At 39.3% G+C, this 23828-nt stretch overlaps 2 protein-coding genes and 1 pseudogene across 17 annotated transcripts in view; all 3 read left to right on the top strand.

Moving 5' to 3' along the window:
- SSX2IP (SSX family member 2 interacting protein) overlaps positions 1-6916 on the top strand; it is a 46438-nt gene extending 39522 nt beyond the window's left edge. For 8 of the 16 annotated variants that reach the window (XM_024257253.2, XM_054532261.1, XM_024257263.2 and 5 more), the window contains 2 exons: positions 598-763; positions 3564-6916. In XM_024257253.2, the coding sequence (XP_024113021.1) occupies positions 598-763; positions 3564-3738 (341 nt within the window). In that variant the 3' untranslated portion in view covers positions 3739-6916. The remainder of the gene's footprint in view (positions 1-597; positions 764-3563) is intronic. The other 8 variants (XM_054532301.1, XM_054532332.1, XM_054532322.1 and 5 more) reach the window with 2 other exon arrangements.
- Positions 6917-14196: 7280 nt separating this feature from the next.
- LOC134760882 (small ribosomal subunit protein eS27-like) lies at positions 14197-15136 on the top strand (annotated as a pseudogene).
- Positions 15137-19666: 4530 nt separating this feature from the next.
- On the top strand, positions 19667-21038 carry LOC100939862 (putative uncharacterized protein encoded by LINC01555). The gene is given in 3 exon segments (XM_054532379.1): positions 19667-19764; positions 20485-20564; positions 20567-21038. Coding segments are annotated over 3 exon segments (369 nt in total). The 3' UTR covers positions 20758-21038.
- Positions 21039-23828: the final 2790 nt, after the last annotated feature.

The raw sequence follows: 23828 nt of genomic DNA on the forward strand, positions 1-23828 counted from the left end.
GCTGGTCTCAAACTCCTGGCTTAAGCAGTCATTCCGACTTACCTTCCCAAAGTGCTAGGATTACAGGTGTGAGCCACCCCACCCAGCCTAGAAATATTTTTAAAACTAGATCCTTTTGGCTGGGCACGGTGGCTCACGCCTGTAATCCCAGCACTTTGGGAGGCCGAGGCAGGTGGATCACGAAGTCAGGAGATCGACACCATCCTGGCTAACACAGTGAAACCCCGTCTGTACTAAAAATACAAAAAAATTAGCCAGGCATGGTGGCGGGCCCCTGTAGTCCCAGCTACTCGGGAGGCTGAGGAAGGAGAATGGCGTGAACCCAGGAGGTAGAGCTTGCAGTGAGGCAAGATCGCGCCACTGCACTCCAGCCTGGGCAACAGAGCAAGACTCCATCTCAAAAAAAAAAAAAAAAACAGATCCTTTTAAACGTGTGGACTATGCAACAAAGATAGCAAGATTAATGATATTAATGTGAATTTGTTCCATCTCTTACCTCACTCAGAACCGCAGATGAATCATCCTGATGATTTACCTTCACTATATTTAATGCCTCACCATATGTACTGCCTTTTTCTCTTCCTTGTTTTACAACAGGTTCTGATCGGGACAATCTTATAGTGCACTCGAGGCAACCACAAAAGAAGCCTTACAGTGTGTCTAATGGGTCTCCAGTTTGCATGTCTAAACTTACTAAATCTCTTCCTGCTTCACCTTCCACTTCAGACTTTTGCCAGACACGTTCCTGCATATCTGAACATAGGTATTTGTCTATAAGTGATCTTTTCACGTATTTCTAAAAATTGCTAAAGTTGCACTGCTAAGGGAAAGGTGGCATGTCTGTAGTATTAGCAACAATAGAGATTTTGGAGAGGAATTTAGTAGATGATTTATTCATTCTACAAATATTGAGTGTCCAGTATATATAGACACTGTGCTAGATGCTGGAAATACAATAGTGAACAGGTAGATCTGTTCCTTGTCTTCTTGGAGGTAAATCATATGATGTGTGTCTTTTTATTTCACATTTAAGATACAATTTAGAATGTAGTCTTAATTATAGGAGTTAATATTTTAAGCACTTTAATTGTATTAAATAGAAGGATATTGTTTTGACAGTTTTTGTAGAGTACATATCTTAACATTTTTTTCCGGCATGCCCATTTTATTGTTGTTGAAGGGCAAAGAACTGAGAAAAGCTTGTTCCTGTTGAGTGAAAAAGATTTGTGCCCAAGGATGACAGTGTAAAAAAACACGGCTCTCCACCTTGGGAAACCCATATGTTGCTCTTAATTGCTACATTTTGGTGTTTTCCTGTATCTCAAGTTATTATATCATTTTCTAAGATAAGATCAATACTCTGCTTCAGTGCCAATTCCAAGATTAGTTTTAAACGAAGCAGAAGAAGCAGGTAGAACATTCCTAGTAAGACAGGGAGGAATAGAAAAGATCAGAGGGGTAAGTTGGAAAGTATGGTGGTAATCTCTTTGCTCTTAATTAAAAGTAGGAGACAACGGCCTTGGAAAACAGTCAGAGCTGAAGCAAACTCGGCCTGTGTTAGAGACTGGAGTGGAACTAAGTGTCGAAGAAGCCAGCTGGCCCTTGGGCTGAGAATTATGAAATAGATGGAGTTTAAAACAAGAAAGGAAGCTTTTAAAAGAAGGAGGAGAACACATTATAAGTTGTAGTTGACTTTTAAGAGGTGGGGGATTAGGACTCCAAGTAAATGTTAGAGGGGATGAAAAAGAGCTAGGTAAGAGCACTCTAGCCAAGTGTAGGAACGCTGAGGTGGGACACACCTCATTTGCAATGGTGACCAAGACCTAGAGGTGTGAGATGAGGATGGAGAGATGTAAAAGTTCAAATATACAGAGAGGATAAGATCGTGAACCCATGTGTACCTATGACTCAGATTCAGCAATTACTAACTCATGATCAATATTGTTCATATATAATCCCACTCTGCTTGCTCTCTCCACCCCAGCCCCAACACATCTGGGATTTCATTTACAGAATATTTTAGTGTGCATTTGCAGGTCAGATATTGTTCTAAGGGGAATAGAAAAAACATTAGTTTTAAGCAAGAGAGTGAAAAAAAGTCTTAAGTTTTAAAAAGATTACTGTTTATAATATTGAAAACAGATTGTAGGAGTCTGTAATATAAACCAGGAAATCCAGTTAGGAGGCACTATTGGAGTGGAAACGAAAGACAATGGTAATTGGACTAGGGTCGTAATGTGAAGGAAGAAATGCTTGGATTTGGGATCTATTTTGAAGTTAGACCAGTAGATGAGTTGAATATGGGAAGTGAAAGTTTATTTATTTTACAATCAAAAGATAATGTGTAAGCTTATAGTATTTTCTTACATAGAATGTTATTCAGACTTCCAAATTTGACCAATCAGAACTATCTGTATAGATATAGACGCAATTGTAGCCACCATTCACAAATAACGCATTTTATATCTGAGATAGCATAACGTAGTTGTCTCAATTGTTTTTATATATTTTAAATATTTAGCTTTTTACATCATTTTTAGTTGTGAAATATTTGACATAAATATTTCTTGAAGACATTGTTTTATGTTTAATAAAGTTCAGCATTTAGTACCTAAATCATAGGCTGTTGCAAGTTAAATGTTAATATATGTAAAGCACTTAAAAACATTTAGTGACAGACTATAAAAATAAAAATATATGTAAACAAATATAAACATGCTTTTTTTGTTTCTGAGTGCTCCACTAAACAACATCAGTGGCATAGAAATAATTTTGGAGCTTAAAGGAATTCAAGGTATTCATTGTTAACTAGCCTCTAAGAATAAAACAAACAGAAAAAAGTTTTATAACTAATAGAGAAGCTGTGCAGCCTGACTTGGTTTTTCACATTTTAAATTATTGGATAAACTTGGTTCTCTTGCTCCTGAAGCATTTTGAATCTCGGTTTATATTAATATTATAACAAAATAATTAGGAGTGTTTGTAGCTAATTTCTACAACATCCTCATTGTTCCTTCACTGTAGAATGGAATTTTACATAAAGGCTGTGCCTTCACTGTAGAATGGAATTTTATATAAAGGCTGTGCCTTAGATTCCAGGCAAGGAGACTTGTGCATAAGTTACTTAAAAAACTTAGTTTGATCATTTGTACAGGGATTCTGATGACCGAATTACTATAAGTATTGGTAAATAAATTTATAGTAATTTGGTCATCAGAATCCCTTGTACAAATGATTAAACTAGGCATGCACTACTACTCCCAGCTAATTTTTTGTAGAGACAAGGTTTCACCGTGTTACTCAGGCTAGTCCTGAATTCCTGGGCTCAAGCAGTTCGGCTGCCTCAGCCTCCCAAAGTGCTAGGATTACAAGTGTGAGCCACTGCTCCCAGCCTTTTTTTTTTTTTTTTTTTTTTTTTCCAAGTAAAATTTTAAATTATATTTTTGGCCTAGATTTTTAGAATTAAAAGGAACTTAATTTTTTTTAAGATTGCCACATTATGAGGTTAAAGTATAAAAGAAGGAGAGGATAGTCACTAAGATCTGCCTTTCTTTTCCCAACAGTTCAATCAATGTACTGAATATAACTGCTGAAGAAATTAAACCAAATCAGGTTGGAGGAGAATGTACAAGTCAAAAATGGAGTGTGGCGTCAAGACCTGGATCACAGGAAGGTTGCTATAGTGGATGCTCCTTGAGCTACACAAATTCTCATGTAGAAAAAGATGACTTACCTTAGACATGTGGACTGGAATTTTTTTCATTAACGTGTTCATCAAATTTCACATCTAAGTTGAAACAGGGCGTGTCATAAAGTCAATTATCTCTAATAACTTAAGATGGCCTAAGTTGTTTGTTTGGACTTCCCTGTCTTCCCCCAAAGAGTTGAAATCTTAAATCTATTTAAAAGGATATAAAAGCTTTGGATATGTATTTTTAGTAACAGAAGCATCTGGTTCTGTGAATAAAGGAATGTATAGATGTTTGGATGGAAACAAAAGCACTAGAATGAGTTTCCTCTTATAGGTATTAAAAATAGCACTTTTAGGAAACTGATTATTGTAAATGTTTAATTTTGTCTCAAATATAGTTGGCATTGGAAGTTTAGCCTTTACTTGAATGTATACTGTAGATTTTTAACAAAGCGAGTTCTATATTTATTATGTTTAGTGTGATTTGAAATTACCTCTTTCATATGTTTTAAATAAAGTGAAATTTATGTATGTTTTGTACATAGATATACATGATTATGTTAAGAGGCTTTAAGATTTAAAAGTTTCACACAACCATAAGTATAGTATTTCATGCCAGTAAAATTTTTTTAGTGGTATTCTGTTTACAGATGTATTAGGACCATTGATGCATTACATTTAAGAATTCTTTTTAATACATCTGGGCAATAAATATTGAAAGGTATTCCATGAAGCTGAGTTCTTTAGATAATCAACACTACTAACATTACATTTTTGAGATTTTTATGACATTAGATTTTTATTTTGTATATGTAGGATATTATAATTTTTAAAAGGACTATTGATGATAGAGGAATAGGGGCAAGACAACAAAAGTACCTTTGAATAAAACAATTTAAGAAATTGGTTTAAGATATTGGATGATAGAAGATACTTAAGATATCTAGATGGTGATATTTTCCTTACAAGATGGGTACCAGTATAGTAATATCGTATACTAACTAGGGCTTTGTATTGTCAATAATTTTTTAATAATTTTTTAATGAGGTATTTACCACTGAAGAAATATGATAATGTAAAACCATCAAATTTTATAATTGAGATGATACTCTGGAAAAACATGTCATTTCATTTTCAGAAAACTCTTAGGCTCTCTTCAGTCTCTGTAATGTTTCTGATTGCATGTTTCTTCATGAAAAGTATGTTGTTGTTTTGATAGTAATAATAATAAATGTAGGCTCAGCTCTTTCCCAGGATTTTCATCAAAAAGCTTTAAGTGCCTAACCCTGCTTGTCTCTGTATATAAGAAGCCTGCACAGATCCAACCCTTGCTAGGTATCGTAGTTTAGGCCCATTTACCTTCCCCTGTACTGGCAGTTCAGCCACTTACATGCACTCACCCTGTTTGTGGCTATTTTAAATTCATATTATTAAAAAAAACAACAAAAAAAACCACCTATTTGTGTTATCCATTCACTATACGTAACTATGTAACTCTTTGGAGTTGCGTAGCAGCAGCCATTTTTTCAGGGCTGATAGGATATCATTAAGAGTATCTTATGAGACATTAGTGGATATACTCATAATATAGTAACCATATTTACAGTTTTAAAGAGCTAGCTCTTGAGCGATAGTCACTCACTACCTTCAGCTTGATGCATGGTCACTTCTTTACTATTTAAAATACTACACATTGTACAAAATATCGAAGACACTACTATATGCTAAAGGAAGAAATCTAGCTGGGATATAGGCTTTTATGTTGTTGTTTTTGTTTTTGTTTGTTTGTTTTGCTATTTAGCAATAACACGGTCAAAAAAGGCAATCAGAAATTTTAAATACAATTAATGGATACATTTGGCAAGAATTTCCCCCCCAGGGTTTTCTATGGTGTACTTTGCAAGACATAAGCTCTCTAATTTTTAAAGTAAATCTCTTATTTTAGCAAATATTATATTTCATGACAATGGAGTTCTAGAAAGCAGCATCTGTTTTTTGTTGTGTTTCCATTTTAAAGTGAGTTGAGTTCTCAAATTGGAAAGAAAAATTCCTTGAGACTTACTTTAAAATCTAAAGTGTGAAAGAAACAGCAGAGTAAAAGCCAGACTCATTGCACCTTCAATGTCTGCATAGATCCAGAAGTTGTACATTTTACCTAACAACATCACTTTTGTTGAACATTCCAACTCCAGCATGATCCCCAATCACCCTAATCTCAGAATGCTGGAATGATGTCTGTTGTAAAACCCAGGACTCCACACACAAAACTCCTAGGATTTTGTTTCCCATCTCTTTCTAGGTGTTTGCAATGTACAAATAATACAGCTGTGCTAATCTCACATTTAGCCATGATAGATGATGGTTCTAGAGTGTACTTCTATTGTAAGTCCTCCTGATAATCTTAAGTGCTTTCTTGTTTATCACTATGTAAATCTGAAATATTTTGTACTTCATTTGTTTTTATCCATTCTGAATTTTCAAAGCATAAAAATGTCAAAAATTGAGATAAACACTTTGTTCACTATTAAATGTTTGCATCTGCAGTCTATGATGAGAAACAATGATATTAAATTATGACTAAAATTTAACAAATAGTATTTTCTTATAGAAGCAATGTATTAAATGATTAGATACACAGGACAGTTCACAGCAAATTTTTTACTTACATGGCATAATTGAAATACTGTTATTTGGAAAGAGTTCTATACTGCCTACCTTAGCTAACCAGAATTGTTCATAGACTTGTGATAATATGGTGTTATGGGAAAACACATTTCATGCGCATGATGAAGAGAGCACCGTGAATCTAGTCTTGACTGCCCCTGGTGGAACATTTGAAAGCCCCTGGGACTCCAGGAGAGATGTTTTTGCAGCATGTATGCTAAATTTGTGAGTTAGCAAGACCCTGCTGTGATTACGATGTTGTACAGATCTTCAAAGTATATTGCCTAATATAAGTCATGTTATTTCTAGATTGGATTTAAAGTAAGTATGGATTATGGAAGTCTAGTAAATATACTTTTCCCTATTTTTGTCCTTTTTCAGTCTTTTGGTAAGCATTTATGAAGTACCTGCTGTATGTCAAGGCTTACTACTGCTTTCCAATCCTTGGTGATACGAAGACAGATAAGCACGCTGCCTGCTATTGAGAATCTGAGCTGAGTGGAAGACCAACTATTAAACCTACATTGTAATAAACAATGGTGGATGCTACTGACACATTCAGTCTGTTCATAAAACATGGACTGATGGGTCTGCTCCAGGCCACATTCGTTTCTTAACAGTAACATGGCTAGGCTTCCATTTATAAGTCTTACCATTATTTACTTTGTGAAGTACTATGTAACAGATGATTGTTCGCTAGATTTTGTTTTCTACAATCAAAATGTGGACCTGCAAAGCAGTGTAGGATTTTCTCTCTTCAAGAACGTGTATTATTATCTAGTAGAAAAAGCATTCCCAAAGATTTGGTCCATGCAGATAAGGATAATGAAATCGCTTACTCTAATCCTTTTTCTAAATACAGTGTTTTTCAAGCTGGATGTAAATTAGAGTGGGTGGATATTGATTAAATTATTTGACTTATATAAAATCAAATGACTGGTTGAGGTTTTTTTGAACATTTACAAATAATGGATTCCTGAGAGCTCAGGAAGTACTGTAATGTCAGTGACATGAAGCTCCTGATAAAGATCCACCTCATTCATATATTTGAGCTTCAGAAATACATATACCTAGTATAATGCTTAACAGCACATAATATTTGTTGATGAGAAATACACTGATGAAACAACACATTTCTTTACTGGAATGAATGGACTATAAATTTGGGGTTAGAATCCTAAAACTCCTCTTTCTCAGGAGGGTAAGAACCTTGTCATGAATATATGCATGTGTGTTTCCAACCCTATCTCAATTCCTTGCATATAGAGTATCATGATAGGGTAGGTTATGCTGCAATTAAACATTAAGTCGGTGTGGCTTAATAAAATTTATGCTCATGAAATGTCCAGTGTGAACTGGGAAATCCTCCATTTTTAGCTATGCCATCTGGAACGCATGGTCTCCAACATCGCCAAATCAGAGAGCGAGCAGACTAGCAGATGGTGTAGGATATTTTTAAGGGCCAGACCTGAAAGAGACATTCCTTCCACCTACAGCCTCACTGCAAACAAGACTGGGAGGTATAGAACATGTAGCTATTTGGTGAGCACTTACAGTGTGCTACCGAATGTAGTTGATGCTAGATATTTCGTCCATGCATATTACTCTGCAGGGGGGTTTAGTGCTGATTATTAAAGCAAATATTCTTAATTTTTGGAAGGAATGTATTTTAAAGCTCCTCACTTTCTAACCTTTTTATAATACAAGTTTCTGAATGTTCAAATGGTAGTTTTACTCAGTTATTAAAGTATCTTACAGTGCGCAGAACACTTATTTTTCAACTATCAGGGAATCTTAACCTTCCTATTTTTAGAGTTGATAACAGACTCAAGTGTTAAATAATGAACCCAAGGTCACATAACTGCTGTTAAGCGATAAGACCAGACTTCAACCCATATCTTAGGTTTGCTAAATTTCCACCTTTTCCCATAGCGCTGCAGTGCCTGCTTGTAGGGCTTTCTAAGTGAAATTCTTCACCCATTAGCTGCCTATAATCTACATCAAAAGTAGTGATCATTTGGTCCATGTGCAAGACTTGGCCTCATTTTTTTATGATTGGTTACCATGGCAGATCTATTCAGGGTTGGACCACTACCTTTTTGCAATTAAGATACTAAGGATTTCATTGAAATAGCTAATTTAGTAGTTTATGATACTCTAAAGGCCATTGAGTAATCAGAAGTTATGTCTAGATCACCTGTAATTTGTGTGTGTGTGTGTGACAGCGTCACCCAGGCTGGAGTGCAGTGGCACCATCTTGCCTCACTGCAGCCTTGCTCTCCCGGGCTCAAGCAGTCTTCCTACCACAGGCTTCCAAGTAGCTGGGACTACAGATGTGCGCCACCACACCTGGCTAGTTTTTTGTATTTTTTATAGAGATGGGGTCTTACCATGTTGGACAGGCTGGTCTCGAACTCCCAGGCTCAACTGATCCGCCCTGCCTTGGCCTCCCAAAGGGTTGGGATTACAGACGTGAGCCACCGCCTCTGGCCAGCCTGTATTTTTCTGCCCTGCCTTTTTGTTCACTCTTGGCATTTTGTGTGCCGTGTCCCACTGTAGCTACAGTCACAGTGACCAGAAATACTTCATTTTGTCCAAAAGGTTCAGTCACCTTTTGCAGACATTTTATCATGAAAAATTAGAATTAAGGAACGTGAATATTTTTACTCAGTTTTAGAAGGAAGATGGCTGATGTAGGGCAGCTGGATATTTTCTAGTTTCCCTGTTGCATCTGCATTTAGATAGATTTTCTTGTTTCTGGTCTGTCATGACAATTTCATTCCTTTTTACAGTGTTCTATTAAAGCAAACCATACTCCGGCCCAGTGTACTCATTAGAAAAAAGTAAACATTTGCATATTCCCTAGAACCCTAAAACTGATAACAAGAACCTACCCTCCATTCTGGCTCTTGATCCAATTTTCTATTATATATGATGTCTAAACCAAGGTGGTCAATTGTTCATCCCAACCAGGCATAGGATCAGACAGCTGAGTTCCCTAGGATTAGACTCTGCTAGTGCTTAGCCATGACTACTATGGCTGGTTTTGTTAACCTCTAAGTGTAGTTTTTACTTGACTAAAACATGCTGTAATTTATTTACCCTACCTTGAGATTTTTTTCTTCTGTAATTCTCAGCCCAGAACTATTATTTCAAACTAAACTTGTATTTCACATTTTTAATTAGTGAAGAGGCTCAACGAAATGCAATTTTCAAATAGTCACCCAAGAGTATAAAGCTTTTGTGGAATATCAGTTTAATTTCTAAACACTTTTAGTTTCTTTTATCTTGAAAATCTTTTACCTTAATAACTAGTTGATTTGGTTTTGTAATATTATTCCTTTTAAGCAAAGAGGTATTAAATAATAAGGAAGGCTGGGTGCGGTGGCTCACGGCTGTAATCCCAACACTTTGAGAGACCAAGGCAGGCGGATCACCTGAGGTCAGGAGTTTGAAATCAGCCTGGCCAACATGGTGAAACGCCATCTCTACTAAAAATACAAAAATTAGCCAGGTGTGGTGGCAGGTGCCTGTAATCCCAGCAACTGGGGAGGCTGAGGCAGGAGAATTGCTTGAACCCGGAAGGGGTAGGTTGCAGTGAGCCGAGATCACGCCATTGTACTCCAGCCTGGGGGACAAGAGCAAGACTTCGTCTCGAAAATAAATAAATAAAAAATAAATAAATAGGAAAATCTCTATAAATTAGATCTCAGTGAAATTAAACTCTTCCAAACAAATAGTTTTTCAGATTCTGTGTTAATGCCCCAAAGAAAACTAGAAATCCAACAACTAGCCACACAAAGCCTTGGCACATATGTTCTAAAGAAGCTATTTTGATCTTAAACCATGAAAAATTTTAACTGGAATTTTAAAAATCACATTGCCTTTTTATTTCCAAAGCACTTGTCTTCATTTTTATCGAGGGCAAATATCTGAGGAAACAACTCATAAATGCTTTTTGTTGTTGTGGAGGCAGAGTCTTACTCTGTCGCCCAGGCTGGAGTGCAGCAGCGTGATCTCAGCTCACTGCAACCTCTGCCTGCCGTGTTCAAGCAATTCTTCTGCCTCAACCTCCTAAGTAACTGGGATTTCATGCATGCACCACCATGCCCAGTTAATTTTTGTATTTTTAGTAGAGACAGGGTTTCTCCATGTTGGCAAGGCTGGTCCCAAACTCCTGACCTCAAGTGATCTGCCCGCCTCAGCCTCCCAAAGTGCTGGGATTAGAGGCATGAGCCGCCACGCCTGGCCTCATAAATGCTTTTAATTGAAATTCTTTGATAAGGAACGAAAAGACTATGGTAAATCTCAGAAGCAGGTTCTGGCCTTGGCAGTGAGGGCCAGAAAGGGGTATACATTGGAGACACAGTTGCTTGTGGTGTGGTTTCCCAAAATCTGAAGGTGCACATTCCTGTTGACTCAATGATCTGTTTCTCTGGACTTGGTAGCCTTCTGTTTTGCAGACCCCCAAGCACTGTATAACTGGGATTCACTAATTATAGCTTGAGTAACTATAAATTGTTATCCAAATGAGAAACTTTTGATAGTGAAATGGGGAGCTATTCATGATTAGGCCTGTACCACAATGGAAATTGGGACAAATGATAACCCTGTGTATAATGGAAGCCCTGTCCAAGTAAGCATAACTCTGACTTGAGTTTTGATTGTTGAACCTGTAAACCCAAAATAAAATCCTAAGGCCCCCCAACTATTTGAATGGGCCCCTTCTCTCAGCCAACGGCATTCCAAAGTTAACCTGAAAAACTAGCTCAGGCCATGTTGGGAAGGAAGGGTCAGACATGCCTGATTATACCCTCCTTCCTCTTGGAATTCAGGAAAAGCTAACCAGCATTAATAACAACACAGACCTTAAGTCTTACAAGAGACATTTACAACCTATGCTCCCTGAAGGCTGTTACCTGGAGGCTGAATGATAAAACTTTGGTTTCCACAGCCCCTTATCATCATAACCCATACATTTCTTTGTATTGATTCCAAGTCTTTAGATAATAACTCATTCAGGCTGGGTGTGGTGGCTCACGCCTGTAATCCCAGCACTTTGGGAGGCTGAGGTGGGTGGATCACGATGTCAGGAGTTTGAGACCAGCCTGACCAACATGGTGGAACCCCATCTCTACTAAAAAAAATACAAAAATTAGCTGGGCGTGGTGGTGCGTGCCTGTAATCTCAGCTACTCAGGAGGCTGAGGCAGGAGAATCGCTTGAACCCAGGAGGCGGAGGTTGCAGTGAGGCGAGATCGCACCATTGCACTCCAGCCTGGGTGACAGAGAGAGACTCTGTCTCAAAAATAAAATAAAATAGAATAAAATAAACTAACTCATTCAACAAATTGCCAATCAGAAAATTTTTAAATCTACCTCTAACCTGGAAGCCACTGCTTCAAGTTGTCTCACCTTTCCAGATTGAATCAATGTACTTCTTACAGGTATTGATTGATGTATTATGTCTTCTTAAAAAGTGTAAAAGCAAGTCACACCCAGAACACTTTGGGCACATGTCATCAGGACCTCCTGAAGCTATGTCATGGGCCTGTCCTTAACTTTGGCAAAATAAACTTTCTAAATTGATACCTATCTCAGATATTTTTGGGTTCACAAACCCTAATCTCTACAAAGCTACTTCCTTTAATTCATGCCTCAGGTATAGTTTCTAAAAGATGGAATCAAGTTGTGGTCTAACCTAATATAGTCAGCTTTCCTATAACACTCATAAACACCATGTAAAAAAGCACAAGTTTGTCTCAATGCAGTTGACATATTAGGGAACAATTTGAGCATAATGCAAAATTTGTGTTTGCTTATGTGTGATTCTGTTAGTGAGAAACACTAAGTGAATGCAGAAAACTGTGCCCAGCTGATCCAAACTAAACAGTAACACACAAAACAAATATACATCTCAAATGTCTACTGTTACAGTAGATAGGTAGTCAGGCATGAGCCGGGCAGGAGAGGGCTCCCCCAACACCCACCAGGATGGTCAGGCGACCATCAGATAATGGTATGGCAGTTACCACACTGCCTCTCTCAAAATGATCATTGGCAGCCAGGCCTAGGAGAGGCAATTTCCTGATGGTTCACAGTTGTCACACTAACGTGATAATTGATTGCAGGCATCAGGGAAAGGGAATTTCCCAAACAGATTAAAAACACTTGAAATTGGTAATCAGCTTCCAATAAAATCTCAGGAATTGGGTGAGTGAGCTTGAACATATGCATTAAGAGACACAGTGGTGGAGTATGGCCTCCCAGGGGCATTTCACTAGAAGAGGGAAGAAAGCCTCAGGTGAGCATGCTACAACTTCCTAAACACACTGTGCATGCTCACCTCCCAAGCACAAGGAGGGCACTGTGCATGCAAGCAGCCCACCCTAAGGGAAGAATTATGGGAAAAGGGACGCAAGACCCCGGAAGTATGCCAGTATATTCAACCCCAAGTCAAAAGGCCAAATGTCGCACTTATCCTTCAAGTCGCCTGCTTGTGTCTCTTCCATGTGTACTTTCCTTTCTTTCCTGCTCTAAAGCTTTTTAATAAAGTTCCACTCCTGCTCTGAAACTTGCCTCAGTCTCTTTTTCTGCCTTAAGCCCCTCTGTCGAGTTCTTTCTTCTGAAGAAGCAAGAATTTAGGTTGCTGCAGACCCATTGGTAATTTGGATATTCACTGCCACTAACACTACCATCTATCTCAGTTTCCCATGTATGTTATAAACAATACTCATCCCTATCTGACATTACAATTTTCCCCTGGGATTTCAGACAACTCTCCTTCTACCACTTCACAACATACAAGCTACAACCCTTCCAACCCCTACTTCCACAAGCTAACTTCCAGTTTTTTTCAAGGTAAAGTATCATGTTTATGGTATTGTTTATGCATTTCTTAACCACTTAACATGTATAAAACTCTGCTACCATTTTTTATTAGGATATTTTTTAATGAGTCAGGGATGACTTTTTTTTTTGAGATGGAGTCTCGCTCTGTCGCCTAGGCCGGAATGCAGTGGCGTGATCTCGGCTTACTGAAAGCTCCCCCTCCTAGGTTCATGCCATTCTCCTGCCTCAGCCTCCCTAGTACTGAGACTACAGGTGCCCACCATCACACCTGGCTATTTTTTTGTATTTTTAGTAGAGACAGGGTTTCACCATGTTAGCCAGGATGGTCTTGATCTCCTGACCTCGTGATTCACCCGCCTGGGCCTCCCAAAGTACTGGGATTACAGGCGTGAGCCACCATGCCCAGCCCTGATGAAATTTTTTAATGCTGTGCACCTAACTCCATTTTCCCCATAGGTCCTGTGATTTTTACTGTAATTCTGCAAAACATGGTTTTTAGGGATATATGTGTTGTATTAAAGCAGAGCTGATGAAAAAGATCGCCTTTTGTCCCTCCACTTACCATATGCTGACTGCTGATAGCCTCTCAAAATTCCATGCCAGCTTTCTTGATTCTACACATCTGTAACAAATTATTATTTGAGGGACAGAAACTTTAAAAATTAAAAACAACCATCAAAAATACATCAAGCCCTTGCTGTGGCAGGCACAATACTAAGCCTTAATAAGCCATTTCTTTGACTTTTCCCAATAACTCTCTATGCAGAAGCTATTGTTATACTCACTTTATAGACGAGAAAACTGATGCAAAGAAAGGTAAACTTGCCCAGCGCCACACAGCTAATATGTGGTGAAGAAGGCATGTGAACACCAGGAATCATAGCACATTTTCTACTGAATCTGATTAACCTGCAAGTGCCTGATTGCATGCTGCTCACTAGGGGTGTTGCCTGACAGGTCTGGAAAGGCTGAGCTTGCGAAAGGATCAACATGCCTTTGGCTAGAGATTTATTGTATCCATCCCTGGAAAAAGAAAAGAAAAGAATGGCCAGTGAAAAGTTCAAATTCTTACTTTGTGGATATAACATGTCCTAGTTGCCACAAGGCTACCATGTTTTTCAGCCATGCCCATGAAACCATCTTTGCAAAAATTATAACAATGAAAAAAAATGACAGTGAAAGGGATCTATCTGATCTAACCAATTCCCATCTTGCCTTGAACCTCCAGACTGCCTTTGTCATTCCTGGGCTTGGGCCAAGCTAACTTTGGGAGAAATTTATAGTTTAAATGATAACAGCCCTTCCTCCAAACTAAACCACCTTTGTAATGAAAGACCACCAGGTTAGGTGGATGAGAGGAGCACGAACTCTGCTAAGGTGTAGACCTAAACAATTATAAGCCATTATTCTGGAGGTCACAAGATTCGCAACTTCCCCCAATTACTCCTGCAGATAACATCACTATTGTAGAAACTAAGATTGGTCTTTTGAGATGTCTTTTCAGGCTTTTGTATCTCTGACTACCATGGCTCCACTTGGACCTGCCAACCAGTCCTGTGGCCCCACCAAGAAGCAAATTCTGCACACCCCTCTGATTGCACCCCTAACCAATCAGCAGCACTCATTCCCTTGCCTGCCAAACCATCCTTGAAAAACCCTAGCCTCCAAATTTTCAGGGATGCTGATTTGAGTAACAATAAGACTCCAGTATCCTGTTCAGCTGCCTCTGTGTGAATTAAACTCTTTCTCTGTTACAACGCCTCTGTATTGATAAATTGGTTCTATATAGGCAGTGGGCAAAATGAACCCATTTGGTAGTTACTCTCAGACAGTGGATCTTTGTGTAAGTTATTCAACAGTGTTGTGCCAGCCTACAGGACGAAACACCAAGCTCACAAAAGAGTGTTTATTTAGAAGAAAGCAACACTAATGATCCACACAACATCCTGAATTTGTGTTATGTCCCAGAAAGCCTTATCATAAGTTCAGTAATTCTGGTTAATCTACCAAGATAAGTAAGTGTGTTTGATTTTGTAAGGTATGGAGCAGTGATCTCCTATTTTGGTGTTTTTCAATAAAGTTTTGGTTATGGGCAAATAAAAAATTGATGACATTTTATTTTCCCTTAATATCAGCTTAAATGGTTCTTACATCTATAAAGCTTTTTCTGACTCTGTAGGGAGGCAGTCACAACTCTGCTCTCAGAATTGAACTTTCTCCCTTCTATTCATTCAGCAAACATTTATTGAGTACTTATTAGGATTGCTATGCTAGGTGCTGGGATTCTAACGTGGAAGGTGACTTGGCCATTGTCCTCAGAAACTAACAAACTACTGGGGGAAACAAGCCAATGGGCCACTTAAGGCACCTGAGTAAGTGCTCCAATAAAGGTTTTGGAGGTCTCTGAGGCAGGGAAGAGGGGGAGAAGCATGTTTAGCCCGCGGAATAGGAGGTCAGAGAGGATGCTTGAGCTAAGTATTGAAGAGTGAACAGTACAGATAGAGGGAACAGAACATACAAGGTCAGAGGTATGAAACAAAATGACCTTCAGGGAAATTACAAATGGCTTTGTATGAACAAAGGGAAGGGTGTGGGAGACCAACGGAAGGGGTAGAGAGGAGCCAGGTTAAAAGGGTCTCAGATTCAAGAAGTGTTAAATTTACCCTGAAGGCTTAGTGATGTGCTTGGTCAAGCACAACTGTGACCCAGAGTGTTCCCTCTCTCTCCTTGTCATAGCATTGTGAGTATCCCTCTATTAAAGCATTTATTACAAATGCTTTAACTGCATAGCCTTCTGTCATAGCATTTATCACAATTCTAATTCCATATGGAGAATTGCTGAAAAGAAAGCAAAATGGACATGAGACCAGGTTGCAGAAATCCAAGCAAGAAGTGATTGAGAGGAAGGCCTGGTCCTACAGGTAGACTCTGATTGGATTCAGTGTTAAGTAAAACAATCTCTGGCTCGGATAGCGGTGGATGAAAGGGCTTACAGAAGAACAGCTTTAGGGGATTGAGCAGGAAATAGTCTAGTCAGAAGACCTGGGTTTCCTGTGTGTTAATCCCAGCAAAGGTCTGTCTTCAGGACTGGAAAATGACCTCTGAGTCTTACACATTCTGCCTGCTAAGAGTGCTTTTGCACGCCTGAGGCCTTGGGCCATGCTGTACTGAAGTGACTAGATAAGTTTATCCTAACAATGTGATTTATGGTGAATGCCTTTTTTGCCTGTGGGCTGGAGTCTGAGTAGCTGAGATCAGTTACCTAGGTAGGCACTGCATACCTACCTGATGACCCCCAATAAAAACAATACAAGTCCTGAGCACCAAGTCTTGGGTGAACTTCTGTGGCAACACTTCACATGTATTGTCAATATATTGCTGTGACTCCACTGGGAGAGGATACCTGGAAGTTTGTGCTTGCTTTCTCCATGACTTTGCTCAGGTGCCTGCCCCTTTGCTGATTTTAATCTGTATCCTTTTGCGGTAATAAATCATGACCACAAGTATAACAGCTTTTCTGAGTCCTGTGAGTCCTTCTAGTTCATGTGAGTTCATCAAGCTTAAGGGTGATCTTAGGGACCCCTGACACAGGGATAATGAATTGTTCTGGACATATTGAATTTAAGGATCTCTGAGCCATTCAAGTTCGTGTGGATGAACTTGGGTTTTTATTAGGGGTCCTCAGGTAGGTATGCAGTGCCTACCCATGTGAATGCCTACTGTTGGCAATTGGATATATAAGTTTGGAGCTCAACAGAGAGGTCTGGGATAGATATTGAGATCTGAGAGCCAATACATAAGTGGCTATTGAAGCTAGGGGCATACACAAGGTACAAAAAAGAGATAGATGGTAGAATGAGAAGCAGAAGGTAGAGACTTGGATATCACTGGCATTCAAAAATCAAATGTGCAGGCACGGTGGCATGTGCCTATAGTCCCAGCTACTTGGGAAACTGAGGCAGAAAGTTTGCTTGAGCCCAGGAGTTCAAGGCAGCAGTGAGCTATGATCACACCACTGCACTACAGCCTGGCCGACAGAGTGAGACCCTGTCTTTACTTGAGAAAGAAAGAAGAGAAAAGAAAAAGAAAAAAGAAAAGGCAAATATGGAAGCAAAGGCTCTTTTATGGAGTGAAGAGATAGAGAGTTGAGAACCAATATCAAGAAGATATCAAGGCCAGGCATGGTGGTTCTTGTCTGTAATCCCAGCACTTTGGGAGGCTGAGGCAGGCGGATCGCTTGAGCCCAGGAGTTTGAGACAAGCCTGGGCAACATAGTGAAACCCTCCCTCTATAAAAAATACAAAAATTAGCTAGGCATGGTGGTGTGCTTGTAGTCCCAGTTACTCAGAAGGCTGAAGCGGGGATCACTTGAGCCCAGGAGGTCAGGTTGAGGCTGCAGTGAGTGGTGATAGCACCACTGCACTCCAGCCCAGATGACAGAGCAAGACCCCATCTCAAAAAAAAAAAAAAAAAAAAAAAGAAAGCCACCCTTAGGAAGGAGAGAATTCCAAGGAAGTTCAAATGTTATAAAGAAAACAATAAATAGAAAAACGCTGGCAGTATTGCGGTCATTAGTAAATTTAAGGGGGGTTCCTCTGCATTTAAGTTAATTTTAAGTTAATAATTAAGTTAATAATTTTAAGTTAATAATTAAGTTAATTTAACCAATATTTATTGAGCACCTGCTGTGTCCTGAGCCCTCATGAACTCAGTATAAAAGCAGACACCCAGGTAATTGATTGTATCTTGAGTGGATGTCTCCCTGGAGGGAGTGCAGTGGAGGGGAACTCCTCAGTCCCTCATGAGAGTGGCAGGATGGTTGTGTGTACTGAGCTGTATCTTAAAGGATAAGTAGGAGTGAACCAGGAGGGATATGTCCAGGGCACCACTCACAGTGGGGTTTTGGGTAGCATAAAGGGCAAAGCAGGGGACCAGACACCAGGCCAGCAAGAAAGTCTGGAATCTGATCCCTCAAGGGGAGCTTGGGCATTATCCTGAAGGCATTTCCTGGAAACACTGAAGGATGTAATACAGAGGAGTAAAACGATGACTCACACTTTAAATAATAATTCACTTGGCAGTTCTGAGAATGACCTAAGAGAAACAGATCTGGGGGCAAGAAGGGCTCTTAGGCGACTAATGCACCAGTCCTGGTGTTTGGGTGTGTGGGTACAAAGTTCTTTCATTTGCAGTTGCTATGAGTTTATTTTTCTGCCTTAACTAAGGTCCCTGAGAAAAACAGAACCATGTTTTATGCTTTTGTAAATTTCCTCTTTCTCTCCAAGCTGAGCATGTGGTCCATCATGAGCCATCTGGGAAAATACACTTTTATACTGGGAACCTTTCTGACATATGCATGCTTTTCAGGAAATTGGGAAGCATACCCTAATTGAAAATTAGTTTCAGAGTTGAGATACATTGTAGGACTCAATATATTGCCCTTATTAGAAGGCAAATTTTTTACTGTCATATACATGACTAAGCTGGACCTCAGGAAGAATTCATTTCTGTTTTCTACATTTAATTGACATGAAGGTTTATTCATCCCTACCATTATTAATATCAAGAAAATGGACAGAGGCACTAGCATTATTTTAATCAGGTTAGTTCTAGATAATGGGTGAATTATCCTAGGAGGAAGAACTAAAACTGGACCCCTGGCAAACTCCTAATGATGAGTCTGTACTGCCATCATTGGTGGTGTCCCTCGGCCGCTCGCGGCCATGTTGGGTGAATGTGGGCCTGTGGGGAAGCCCTGTAAGTGCTCCCTGGAGAGCTTGGGGAGAGACCACCAGCACCACCCAGCTGTTCAGTAACCACGCTCTGATTGGTGTGTCTCATAATCGGTAGTGCTGGGCAGCTGTCATATCTAGAACAAGTTTCTGCTGGCAGCCAAAGTCCACTGTTGGCTTTGACATTTTGGTCCTTAGAGGATGGTGATAATGGTCGTGTGTAACCTGCCAGAAAGTTAATTGTTCATAGCAGCTTGAGTGTAGTATCTCCTGGTTATACTAGTCTAAAAAGGCTTTCTGCAAGAAATGCAAGATGAATTGGGCCTCCAAAATCTAGGTGTCTCTGTGCCTTTTTAAAATTAAAACTTTAAAAAAATGCCTGGAGCTAAAAAGAGAGAAAAAATAGAATTAACTCATCTATAGATTATTAAAAACCCAACATGCTCTATGACATAGAAAAGTAAGCATATATGTTCTTATTCAAAAATTTCATCAGACTATGTATTTCATCAGAATGATAGGGCAAAATTGATATTTAAGATCAGAAGTACACCTGAAAGATCAGGACTCTGGTATCCATCTAAACCATGGTAGAACATATGTAAGGCTGAGAGAGAAAAATGTAGGTTGGGATGTTAAATGGAAAGCTGTTGCTGGATTTGTATTGAACTGATGCTTCTTTGCTTCAGAAACAGCTCTTCTGGCACGATGGTGACCTGCCATGGAAAATGCCAGGTCCCAATGCCCAAGTGACTGTAGTTGTGGCTCAGCCAGGACCCGATCATTTAGATCACCTGTTGTCAGACATGCAACACTGTCAACATAGGTAAGTTTCCATTTTTCATGAGCCAAGTTAAAAAAGGTAAAATTAAACAGGTGGAATTCACTTTAATAATAGGTTTTATCTAACCCAATATATCTAAACTATTATCATTTCAAACTATAATCAATGTAAAATTACCAACTGATTTTACATTTTTTCATACTCAATCTTTGAAATCCAGTGTATATTTTATACTTACAGCACATCTCAGTTCAGACCAGCCACCTTTCAAGGCCTCAATAGCCACAGGTACTTAGGCTTTCGTAATGGACTTCACAGCTCTACGAGTGGACCCAGAAAGAATATTTAAAGGGAAAACACTCTAGTTCCATTAAGCGAAAGCAACTTATTTTCTAGCAGTACTTGTAGGAATACTTTTTTTGTTGTCATTAAATTCCATCCTCTTTTCCATGATAAGGTTGCTATTATTAAGAAACTTTGGTGAAACAGACACTAAAATAGTTACCATGTGAGATGTAGCATGTTAAAAAATGCTATGTGAACACAGAGAAGAAAGTCAAAGACCCCAAGATAAAATTAAAACTGCATTTCCCTATAGCATAGTGACGTTGACTTAATTAACCATCTGTTTATTATCTCAATGCACCTGTACCTTTTCTGGAGCTTTCATTTCCCCATAGCTCACTATATTCCTTTTCTATTGCAGCATCAACAAGTTACCACAAACTTGGAGGCTTATAATAACACATTATTATTTCACAGTTCCTGTGGGTCAGCAGCCTGTACACAGTTTACCTGGGTCCACTGCTCGGGGGGATCTCACAAGGCTTCAATCAAGGTGTCAGCCAGGCTGCGGTCTCCACTGAGGCTCCATGGGAAAGACCCTGCTTCCAAGCTCACCTAGGTTGTTTGCAAAATTCGGTTCTTTGCAGCTGTAGAATGGAGGGCTTCAGTTTATTTCTAGCTATGCGGTGGGGCGGGGTGGGGGAGCTGCCCTCAGATCCTAGAGGTCACCCACAATTCCTTGCCACCTGACTATGCCCACAGAGGTGGCCCATGCATTTCGGCTTGCTTTGCCAAAGCCAGCAACAAGAGACTCCAAGACACATCCTACCACGTTATGCATGCAATCTCATGCAGGCAATCACAGACATGTCCATCACATACGTAACCATGTCCATTCCATCACCTTTGCTGTATTCTATTGGCCCACTCAAAGGGTGTGGACTAGTTAGGGAGCGAGAATCAGCCCTCTTAAGTCAACCTTCCCTATTTCATGTGCCAACTCTCTAGAATATTGATCCTTTTGGTATTTTAAGTCATATCTATTGTCACTGGAAATCCTTTTTGAAGTAGAAAGGACAGAGCTCACAAAATACAAACTGCATCACTATTCCTGCCTGTCATTTAGAGGTTTGCCAGGGGAGCAGGTTGATTTCAGTCTTTTCATGGAGTTTACTGTTTGATATGATATCTTTACCCCCATAATTAATTTTATTTTTATTTTTGAGACATGGTCTCATTCTGTCACGCAGGCTGTAGTGCAGTGGTGCGATCTCGGCTCACTGCAACCTCAACTAGCCTAGGTTCAAGAGATCCTCCCACCTCAGCTTCCTGGGACCACCACAGTGGGATCACTGGCGCCAACCACCATGCCCAACTAATTTTTAAAAATTCTTTGTAGAGAGGGGGTTTCACTATATTGCTCAAGCTGGTTTTAAGCTCTTGGGCTCAAGCAATCTGCTTGCTTTGGGCTCCTTTGGGATCCCACAAAGTGCTGGGATTACAGGTGTGAGCCACCACGCCTGCCCCCGCCCCATAATTAATTTTAAGTTAGTCTCCACATTTCATTATCTTGGGCTAGATTTCAGGGGAGGGGCCTAATTTAGCTGGCATGTGCCCCATTGGGTGAATCGAATAAAAGCATAGCTACCCTGGCATGGATCTGTGAACAAAAGTTCTCTGAAGAGAAATTTGGAAGAAAGACTTCATTCAGGAACAGTTCACAAACTTTCTGTGTAAACCAGTTACTTTCCAGAGAACAAAGAGAGGATCCTGGTTTTTTAGTAAAAGTTCATGCTCAGGTTCCCAATCAGGTCCATTTTATGCAAATGAAGGCTTTAAATTTGCTTAGTTCTGATTGGTTGATGCAGCTGCATTCTGATTAGTGGATAGAACTCAGCCCTAATTGGTTCTTTCAGATGAGCTCTGATTGGCTGCTTTAGGTGAGCTCTGAAAGCCCCACTGTTAAACTGAGGTTGGGGGTTTCCAGGGAAACTCCGAGTATATGAGCTCTAGTCAGCAAATGGCCTGGCCACTTGGCTGTCTTTACAATTTTGGCCCAGTTAGGTATTTGGGATCCATCTTGAAGGATTGGCTCTTGAAGGATTTGTTCTGAGAACACTTGTGAACCTGAGAGGCCTAGTAAGGCAGAGTGAAAACCAGAACCCTTGGCACCCATCAGTTAGCACAGGATCCTTTCCTGGATCATCAGGATCCCTTATAAGTGTGTCTAACGGCCAACTTGTAGACAGAGCTATTGTTAATACACTCTTCTGAGTTTCCCCCTGTGAACACCTTCATCTGGTTGATACAGGAAAATTAAGGAAGACAAACTTTTCGGAAAGTGATTGTAATTGTGGAATAATCAGAGCAAACCAAAGGCAGCTTGTGTTTAAAATTACAGACCAACTGTCAAGCATGGCATTTACCTAAAGTAATTTCTAAAAGTAATCAACAGAGTGAACAACACCCAGTGGGCCAGGACCATGTCAACGTTGGCTTATTCCTCAGAAACTACATGGTGTCAGGGCTCCATGTTCACCGACACCATGAGGGGCGTGTCCTAGCAATGACCCTCTTCTCTCCTGCAGGAAGTCCAAGGTCCTTTGCATGGCAGTCTTATCCCCAAATGGCATTTGCTTTCGACCCATGGTATTTCCATATTCCATGAAGAAAACTTTAAAAATATAGGCGAATCACCCTGCAAGTATCCAGAGAGTTTCCAGGGGGTTTCACACACACACACACACACACACACACACACACACACACACACGTTTAGTGGGGATATTTTAGGTCAAAACATATAGATCTACATCATTATTAGTTGTTGCTTGGTGGTCCAGTGCATGAATGGTTAATAATTGTTTAATTTTTCCTAGTTAGACAATAAAGATTTTTAAAGAATATATCTTTGCATACTTGCTTATTTGTTTGATTAGGATAAATTCCTGAAATTGGAATTGTTAAACCAAAAAATATGCATATTTTTAAGGCTTTTGTTACGTTTTGTCAAATGATCCTCAGAAAGAATGTTATTAATTCACACTTCCACTGGCACTACACAATAGAACTATTGGGTATGTTTTACGTTGTTACCTTTGCTGGTTTTATGAATAAAATATTCTCTTGTTCTTCCTGTCTTTTTTTTTCTTTTACTCCTGAACTTGAAGATTTTTTTTCCCATTTTCACTAGCCATTTATATTTTTTCTACTTCAAGTCTTTACTACTTTTCAATGAGGCCTACCCTGACCACCCTACTTCAAATTGCAAACCAACCCCCCGACCCCTGACGTTCCTGATATCCCTTTACCTTTCTCTGCTTTATCTTTTTTCCTATTGCAATGATCATTTCTAACATAATATATAATATACTTATTTATTAATAAGTACTTCCTCCCCAGCCAAGTTCTGGGAAGTGGAGGGGACTCCGATCACATCGAATATACAGCCTCTTCCTTGGCTTAGATAAGAGACAAGACAAACTCTTATTCTCCTGGCACTGCAGCTCCTGTCCTTAGATGACTCGGGGATAGTTATTTTACTTGGACTTAAAGGTTATTCCCAAACTGCAGGGAACATGTGGAATATCATCTGACTTCCTAATTTTTTGTTCATGTATATACATACATACACATACATATACACACACTAATATATATCTCTATATATAAGTGTGTGAATATTTTAACATTTTAAAGTTTATGAAACTGGAATATGTTTTATGCTCAATGTATACGTTAAATATACTTGGTTTGTTTTTCTAAAAAGCTGTTATTTATGATTTATGTCCAGCTGATTATGTCTTAAAATAATAAAATAC

This window comes from Pongo abelii, chromosome 1, assembly GCF_028885655.2.
Source record: "Pongo abelii isolate AG06213 chromosome 1, NHGRI_mPonAbe1-v2.0_pri, whole genome shotgun sequence".
Lineage (NCBI taxonomy): Eukaryota > Metazoa > Chordata > Mammalia > Primates > Hominidae > Pongo > Pongo abelii.